Genomic DNA, 9,910 nt, shown 5'->3' on the forward strand with positions numbered 1-9,910 from the left:
AGCCTTCCTATTTGTAATCCTATGGAGCAGAAACGTTATTATAAGAGCCTTGGAGATAAAATTTAATTATATCTCTTTAGAATAATATGATCAGAATAATAAGATCTTCACACTGGTTTAAACGAATTGAAAATTGGAGCAGATAATTTTTTAACTGTATTTTTAATATATAAACAATCTAAAAAAATTAAGTGCTCCAATTTTTAATCCGTTTGAATATGTGCGAAGATCTTATTATTCTGAACATATTATTCTAAAAAGACATAATTAACTTTTGTCTTTAAGGCTCTAATAATCATGTATCTGCTCCATAGAATCCTAAATAAAAAACAGATACTTAATTATGAGAGTTTTAGAGACAAAAGTTAATTATGATACTTCAGAATAATATGTTCAGAATAATAAGATATTCACACTTGTTCAAACGAATTAAAAATTGGAGCACTTAATTTTTGTAGACCATTTATATATTAAAAATACAGTTAAAAAAATTATATGCTCCAATTTTTAATCCGTTTAAACCAGTGAGAAGATCTTATTATTCTGATCATATTATTCTAAAAAGATATAATTAAATTTTATTTATAAGATTTTTATAATCACGTTTCTGCTCCATAGGATTGCAAATAGAAAAGAATAAAAAAAAAATTTCCTCCAGGGTACCATTTTTTTTCTCACGTTTCTGCGTCCGTCCCATCTCCATTACGTCAATACATTACCTTTGTAAAATACGAGAGAATAAATATTTTATTGAATTCGATAATAAAACTATACAATGAGGCATTTATTTATACAAGAGGAAAGAACCTAACTATGGAAAGGAATCATCCAAATTATAATGAAATCGTAATCAATTACAATCAAATCACAATCTCAATATCACGATATGATCACAATATTATTTAGTATATGCAAGGATTCTAACAACCTCAATAGTTTTGCATATCCCGAATCTAGTGGCGGACCCAGGATTTTCACCAAGCGGGAGCACATATATAACATTAACAACCTTAACAAAAAATCAAAATTAGGCAATGTAAAACGGAATGTAAATATCCATGATAGAGTAAAAAATAACTAAACAAACTAAGGACTAAATTTTCTGAACAACCAAAAGACATATCCGGAACTCTAACGAAAAAATGAATAAAAAGTCCTAATTTATCTAGATCTAATTTAACTGTTCAGATGCAAAGTATTTTAGATGCAATTTCCCAAGTTTAAATCTTCAATTCAAAAGGTAGGAGAGAGAGAGAGGCTGGAGATGCGTGGGTTACATGGATATAATGTGTCAGCAAAACCCCTTGGAAGAAGTCAAAGATGGGTACCACTAGCGTAACAAAAAGTAAAAACAGCCGAACTTGTTTTACGGTGCGTGGAAGCATATAACCAAAGGAAGGAAAAAAACTTGCAGCTGTGAGGACACGTGACCTCACGTATCTCTGAATGGGTCCGCCCCTGTCCGAATCATTCTAAGAGCATCTTCAATTTAACACCCTCCAAATATCTATTTGAGAGAATCAAATTAATCTATTTTATTTGAAAAGTAGATTTAGAGGATTGCATTATTTATCTCAACTCCAACCCAACACTCTATTTCTCAACTCCAACACATATTTGGAGGAGATCCTCTATTTTTTCCTTCATCCTTTATATTTAGAGGATCAAAATTCATCCTTCCAAATGGAAGAGAGTTTTAGAGGATGGGTTGGAGAATGTTTTTCCTCCAAAATAAAGAAATGGAGTATGAGTTGGAGATGCTTTAAGGTGCATGAACTAGAAATCTTAATGTTGGGTTTTGAAATAGAAATACAAATGAGGAAGCCAAGTTCAACCCAAAGAAGTCGTTAAGCATGTTCTTTCCCAATTAGGTACAGATATACTTAGTCGTACTAATTCTGCGTTTTTAAGTCTTTGTTAATTCTATTAGTGATCAACAAGCTAATCCAATCACGAAAAAGTCTCCGCTTGATAATTACTCCTTCCTTTGGAACTCAAATCAAATCATTAACCACAACAATGCATTTCGGCCAGCCAAATGAATAATCAGTCACCAATCGCGACTTTAAAAATAAATTTTCAGCAAGGTCGAATATTTAATTAAATGAGACCATTTCTTCATAGCAGTGCAAGTATTTATCATGTAACGCCTCGAAAATTCGGTTCTTTATGCAAACTACATTAACAAAATGTGGAAATTCTAGTGTAGATTTACACAAAACGGTTACGAAGAAACCAAGCCATCTAATAAATCCGTGGCTCCACCAATGGAGTTGGTAGTTTTTTTTTTTTAACAGCAAAGAAGAATTTTATTAATAGAAAGGAGAGTACAAATAAAAGGTTAAAAGAAAAGCATCACAACACAAAGGTATTGAGTCGGTAGTTAGAATGCTAATTATGCAAAGACAAAACCAGGCATGAGAAGTAAGATAAAAAAAAGAAGAAGAAAATAATTTTAATCAAAAGTTTAAAAAAATAGACTGAAGAAGAAAATAAACCAATTGCAGGAGAGAGGAAAAGGCCCCAAGACAGTTAAGGCTTAAGATTTTTTATTACTTTTTTCACATTTTAGAAAAATTTATACTAACCCAACCCCATCAACAGATGTATCAACTTCCTCTCCATAGGAGTTGAATCCACAATGTCAATGAACCTAAGCACATTTAAGTACACAATCATTGGACTAACTGCATTAATTTAAGATGTTAAGCACAAATAATATAATGTGAAAGGGGAAACACTGTTATTTTTCTAAGTAGTTAGACTTGATATGTGACAACAGGATACCAAAAGGGCGAGAAATTTTTCGGTCACCCCAACACTTTCTCTCTCTAAATTCGAGCTGTCCAAAAACACAATGGTCGACTTGGATGCGCCGAGCAGGCATCATGTGATACCCACCTGGTACTGAAAAAAATTCCCATAAGGGCACACAACCTTTTTGAAACAGAACTGATCACCTGAATTGAACGAGACAAACGAACTCTAGAGCAAACCACTTTTCTGAGAAAGGGAAAAAAATACTATGGAGTACTTCTACGGTAGAACCAATGTTCTTCTATCATCTTTGTTAATAAACGTTGATCAACACAAAGCAACATCTTCGAGCATGTCCATCCATACAAAAAAAAAAAAAAAACGTTATTTTGCAAAAAAAAATAAAAAATTGGCAGCCTTGCTCCACCAGTGATCTCAATCCCCTCTTTTCTCTCTCTCTCTCTCTCTCTCTCTCTCTCTCTCTCTCTCTCTCTCACAGATCAGAGAGATGTCTCTCTCCTACAGGCTAGAGCATCAAACAATCGAAATCCTTCCTCACTCGATAAACAGCTATGAAGATTAGAACTTTGGGTACACGATGATGACGATGGCCCTCGTCCAACTACGAAGAGCGTGGATGTCCAGATCTGACGGTTGAAGTGGTGACTTCCTCTTCCCCTCTCTCATAGATGTGAAGGGATATGTTCCAGTTTTCCGGGAATGAAATTTGAGATGGATTGTTCAGGACACGGGGATCTTGAGTGTAGTGCGGCATCTCGGCAATCAATGAACTTGATTGCTGAATAGACGGTTTGGATGCTGCACTACACCCCCTTGCACTACAGAATTTTCAAGTCCGATTGTTTGGTAGTTGGGATGACGTGGAGAGGATTTGGCTTCACCATTCTCGGCTGCCAAGTTTGGCACAAAGAATGGCTATGCCAAAATATGGCAGCCCGGTGGACCACCTGGTTTTGAGATTGGTTGCCAAAAAAATGGCTTTGGCAGGGGGAATGGCTGCCCGGTGGACTAGCTTATACTTGCTCCAAAACCAACATCAAAAGATTAGCAAGCCCCAAAAGAGACTCATACTATCTCCTCAAACCAAAACATCAAAAAAAGTAGAACACACAGGAAAGCGCCAAAGGAACCACCAAAATAGACCAACAAACTCAAAACAAACGGACTCGATAGGGTTAGAGCATAGACCAGATTAGTTCGGCTTTATTGTAAATCAAAAACCCTAACTGATGTAAAGGATTGATGATTGAAGATTTTTTAGATCAAACCGAGTCCACAGCTAGAACAAAACCAGTTCAAACCTGTAGTTTATGGTTTCCTAGCGATTTACTTCCACTTCATGTTCATAGATTATTAAAAGTACTCCAATTGTATCAAAAACACGTTCAGTATCATAACCAATATAGAAGAGAACCTAAATACTCCTCATAGGACCAGACTCACAGTTCAACGGTTTTGGTTTTCTGCTGAAATCAAAGCTAACAAGAGTCTCAACAGATGATATGGGGTGATAACGAGCCAAATGAGTCTTGATCAAGTTTGGTTTGAAAATTTAACGAACTACAGAAATATGTTTGAGCTTAGCTTGTTTATAAGACAAGCCGATTTCAAACGAGTTTTAATCAAGCCAAACACAAATCGATATCAAGTAGCTTGAATTATTTATACATAAAAATCCAAACGAGCCAGGTAGAGCTTGCACAAGCTTGGTTTGAAATCTTAGTTATAAAAAAATGTTCAAGTTGAAAATTTTAGCAGCCCTAATCCTGATCAAAAAAGGAAAAAAATAAGATAGGTTCCAGCCCAAGAATCGAAAGAGTAATCGTCTTTGCTAGCCAAGAGCTAATCACCATATTGACATACTAGACCTGTATAATCCCAAACAACTCAACCACACCAAAACAATGCATAAGCTTGAGTTGAATTTCACTCCCTAAACTACTTAACCTTCCCTATGTATCTCATCTGATAAAGGACGACAAAAGAATCTCTACAAAAGTCAAGAAGGCACCTAAATCCTTCCAACAACCCCTTGATAATTACTCCAGTAAAGCATGCAGGAGAATTAAGCACAGAGAACAAAATAGAAAAACAGAAATACTTCAAACCATAGCTCTACAAAATACCCAAAAGATAATCAAAGCACAAGAGCAAACAAAAGGTAGATTTAAAGTTCTCACAGGAAGGTCATATAACTAATCAACAACCAACCAGAACCGCAAACCAGAATTACCAAACCCTAACCCACAACCGACTCCAGAAACTGCCACCACGGAGACGCAGAACAAGGCGGAGGGCGATATAAGAATAGAGAAGCTGCTTCACTGCAATTAGCCTATGCAATCCAATTGCAAAGAAGCCGGATCCAAACATCAAAAAGCATGAAGCACACAAATTATCACCCAAGGAACCACCAAAAATAGACCAACAAACTCGAACGTAAGGGCTCGATAGGGTATAGATCGGATCAGTTTGGTTTTACGGTAAACCAAAAACCCAACTCCTGCAAAAGGATTGAGGTTTGAAGACTTTATGGATCAAACCACTTCCACGACGAGAACAAAACCAATCCAAAGCTGTATTTTATGGTTTAGTTCGAATTTCAGACTACGATTTATTTCCACTTCAAAGAACATGTTTATAGGTAATTAAAAGCAGTCCAATTGCATCAACAAACATAATGTTGAATACGGTAACCTATTTAGAAGAAAGCCTGAATAACATAGGACAACTGTTTTGGTTTTTGCTCAAATACAGGACTGGAAGTTAATAAGACTCTCAAAACATGACGCTTACCAGCCCAAGCATCAAACGGAGTAATCTTCTTTGCTAGCCAAGAGTTAATCACCACGTTTACTGTTCACATACTACCTGTATAATCCCAAAGTCAACCACATCAGGACAATGGATAAGCTTGAGTAGAATTCGACTACCTAAACTACTAATTTCTCCCCATGTATTTCATCTTCTAAAGAACAACAAAAGAATCTCTACAGAAGTTTCAAGTGGGCATCTAAATCCTGCATTGTGCTTTCTTTCTAGGTTCAGCCTTTTCTAATTACCCTAGGGCTTCGACTGCTCAATCAATAGCATAATCTACTTCCTATCCCCTAGAACCTCCATAAAATCAAAATCTAGAATCAATCCAGACTCCATTCTCAACATTTTAAGACAGCAAGCATCCAAAAGAACTAAGCATAGACTGCAAAATTAGATAAATACAAAAATACTTCAAACCATAGCAACACAATTATTATAGCAAAACACCCATAGTAGAAACGGAGCACAACAGCAAACAAAAGTAAGATTTAAAAGTTTTCACAGGAACTCAAATAACTACTCAACCACCAACCAGATCCACGAATCAGAAAAGGCTTCAGCAACAGCCACCACGTAGACGCAGAACAAGGTGGAGGGTAGACTCCTTCTGGATATTATAATCAGCCAGAGTCCGCCCATCTTCCAACTGCTTCCCGGCAAAAATCAACCTCTGCTGATCGGGCGGAATCCCCTCCTTATCCTGAATCTTGGCCTTGACATTGTCAATGGTGTCAGAACTCTCCACCTCCAGAGTAATAGTCTTCCCAGTCAAAGTCTTTACGAATATCTGCATCCCACCCCTCAGCCTCAGCACCAGGTGCAACGTCGACTCCTTCTGGATGTTGTAATCCGCTAGAGTCCGTCCATCCTCCAACTGCTTTCCGGCGAAGATCAGACGCTGCTGATCCGGCGGAATCCCTTCCTTGTCCTGGATTTTGGCCTTGACGTTGTCGATGGTGTCGGAGCTCTCGACTTCCAAGGTGATTGTTTTGCCGGTTAGGGTTTTGACGAAGATCTGCATGCCGCCGCGGAGACGGAGGACGAGGTGGAGGGTCGATTCCTTCTGGATGTTGTAATCGGCAAGGGTACGTCCATCTTCCAACTGCTTTCCCGCAAAGATCAGACGCTGCTGATCCGGAGGGATGCCTTCCTTGTCTTGGATCTTGGCCTTGACGTTGTCGACGGTATCGGAGCTCTCGACTTCCAAAGTGATCGTCTTGCCGGTTAGGGTTTTGACGAAGATTTGCATGCCGCCCCGGAGACGAAGGACGAGGTGGAGCGTGGACTCCTTCTGGATGTTGTAGTCAGCGAGCGTACGGCCTTCCTCGAGCTGTTTCCCGGCGAAGATCAAACGCTGCTGATCCGGAGGGATTCCCTCCTTGTCCTGGATCTTCGCTTTAACGTTGTCGATCGTGTCAGAGCTTTCGACCTCGAGTGTTATGGTCTTGCCAGTTAGGGTTTTAACAAAGATCTGCATCTGTTGATAATAACAATCACAATAACAACAAAAAAAATTAAATACCTTGATTGGCTGAATACTACTACTACTATTGAATCAAAAAGAACTCGCAAAAACACAACCGATCAGAAAATCTATCAAAAGGTAGTTAGATGATCGCTGAACAGAACGCGTGCTAACCTTGTAGGGAAGAAGAAGGTTAGAAAGAGATTGTTGTTTGAACTTTGAAAGAAGGGAGGAATTTAGGGAGATAGAGAGAGAAGGTGTGAAGGATTGTTGAGAATTGGATGTGAAGGAGAGAGCGGAGAGGCGTGAGAAAATATATATATACAGAGAGAGAGAGAGAGAAGATTTGGCTGATTTCGTGGCGGAGAAGGTGGAGTAAATCCGGAATGTACGAGGAATAGCAGTAAAGAAAGGCGGTTGCTCGTTTCCTATCCCATACGATACGATATTGCTAACAAGAAGTATATGACAACACACAAATACTTGCACATATTTAACAAGCAGTATATGACAACTAGGGCTGTTACGAATCCGAACAGATCGAAAAAACCGATCGATTGGTTCGGTCTTCGGTTAGTTCAGGGGCTTTTTTTGGTAGTTCAGGGTAAACCGAACCTAGGTCGGTTCGATCTCGATTTTCTGAAAATCTATACAAATCAAATGCGGACCGAACCGATGTAGGACCGAACCAACCGAACCATATATATTATATATATTTATATAAATCGTTTTAATCTTAATCATCAATCAATTTGGTATTTTAATCTATACCATCCACTCCCAAACCCTACCCTATCTTTAACTCTCCGGCTCTCCACACTCCAAACCGCGCAATCATTCCCCTTCTCTTCCCTCAGTTCTCTCCCTTCTCTCTAACCTCCACGGTCTGCAGATTCTGCACCGCCTACCTCCACCAATGTCGTCCTTACCCCCGCCGCCACCCCCCTCCCCCCACGTACGCCGCCTTGTCCACCATCCTCGATTATCATCCACATTCCGCCTTGTCATTGACAACACACAAATATTTACTTACCCATGGGTTGCCAACATAGTAAGAGCAAACCTGCACTTGCAACATAGTAGGATTTGATCCCCCCTAGAGGCAAACCATGATTTAAGTGGGGGGTCATGGCGGTGGGTTGCTGTGCTAGTTTCCTCGAGGTTTGGATTGCGCAGTCAGGTCCAATAGTGACTCGGTTGCAGGGTTGTTCCTCGGTTACCAAAAAAAACATACAAATACTTACACACATTCACTCGTAATAGGTGTGAGTCCCGCAAACACACACAATAGGGGTGGATCCCGCAAACACTAAATTCACTCACAAATAGTGATTGATCCTGCAAACACTATTGTGAGTGAGTGCGTGTTTGAGGGACCCACACCTATTACGAGTGCTTGCGTGCGGGACCCACACCTATTAAGGAGAATTTAGTTTATAATAGCTTTATGTTTGAGATCCGTAACATAACTAGAGTTTACTCTTTTTTTGGTTTAATAAATTGTCAAATTCAGTATTTTTATTTCGGACTTGTAATAAATCAAATTCTATTTTGAGTTATTCATATTTAAGTAATGAAATCATGTTTAATTAAATTACTCTTTTTTAAGAAATCGCTAATTAATGTTTCCAAAATTCTTTAAAAATTTGGGGCATTACAAATATACTATAACCCGTCAAGGTAAAACGTACTCTTACATAGATACTATATTCTTTAATTTTGTAAGACTTAGAGTTATTTTTATAAGCACTTAATACTTTTTTATATTTTAAGAGATTTTATATTTATTTGACTAAAATAATACTTACTCTCGTTAAATTTTAATCACTACCATTATTATATAATATTTTTACCGTATCTCTATACATTTAACTATATTCACTAGTATATTAAAATCTTAGTATAATCATAATTTTGCTTAAAGTTCCTAACTTATAATTTTTATTTAACTTAGATACTACATATAAAATTTTATATTAGTTTTCAATGTACCATTTTATTTTTATATTTTTTTATAAAGATTTATTATTATTATTATTATTATTATTATTATTATTATTATTATTATTATATACATCATTTTTTCTTCTAATAATACATTGAACGTGTTTTTAATATAGCTAGATCAGTTGAATGTAATTATATAATAATAACAACACAATAATATATTAAACTAATATTATTTCAAGATTAAATATCAAAGTGATATAAATGAATAGTACTATAACAATATCAAAATAATAGTAATTTGTGATAATATTAGATAAAATAGCACGTCGGGATATAATATTATCGATCAGTTATCGAGTCGAATAATAATATCAATACGGTTAATCTTCCATTAACCTCAAAATTAAGTTATGGGTTTTGTGTTTGAGATCGCTTCAAGTTATAAAAATAATTGTAATATGTTATATTATATTTAGGAAAAACATAATATGTGTTATTTGCCTTTGCTTCAACCGATTAAGCTAATATTGAAAGTTGATAGAAAGAGAAGGTTGAAAAAGATGGTGGAAATAAAACTTTTTGAAAGTTGACGATGATAGATCTTAATAGCTTAGTAACACCTTAGAATAAATGTAATTCGAAATTGTAACAACCCGGATTTTCGACCCTATTTTTTTTAAATAATAGGGTTAATATTATTAATAGCATTAATAAGATACCAAAGATGTAATGAAATGAAATCAGTACAGAGGATCGGGAAAGAACTAACCTTCTTATTAGAGGGAAAGAGACTGCAAATATTACAAGAGAGAGAGAGAGACCGAGAGATTGGTTTTTACAGAGAGAGAGGGCAAAACCAAAAACCTACCTCAAACAAAAGCAGACGCGTCCTTTATA

The 9,910-nt window shown here is 36.7% G+C and overlaps 1 protein-coding gene across 1 annotated transcript; it reads right to left on the reverse strand.

The window, feature by feature from the left end:
* Window positions 1-5,978: 5,978 nt before the first annotated feature.
* On the reverse strand, window positions 5,979-7,525 carry LOC131324769 (polyubiquitin-like). Its single transcript, XM_058356877.1, has 2 exons — window positions 7,238-7,525; window positions 5,979-7,075 (listed from the first exon to the last, which is right to left on the reverse strand). The coding sequence occupies exon 2, from the start codon at window positions 7,073-7,075 to the stop codon at window positions 6,155-6,157; it is 921 nt and encodes a 306-aa protein (XP_058212860.1). The 5' UTR covers window positions 7,238-7,525; the 3' UTR covers window positions 5,979-6,154.
* Between the last annotated feature and the right edge of the window lie 2,385 nt (window positions 7,526-9,910).

Source organism: Rhododendron vialii, chromosome 4a (genome assembly GCF_030253575.1).
Source record: "Rhododendron vialii isolate Sample 1 chromosome 4a, ASM3025357v1".
In the NCBI taxonomy this organism is placed as follows: domain Eukaryota; kingdom Viridiplantae; phylum Streptophyta; class Magnoliopsida; order Ericales; family Ericaceae; genus Rhododendron; species Rhododendron vialii.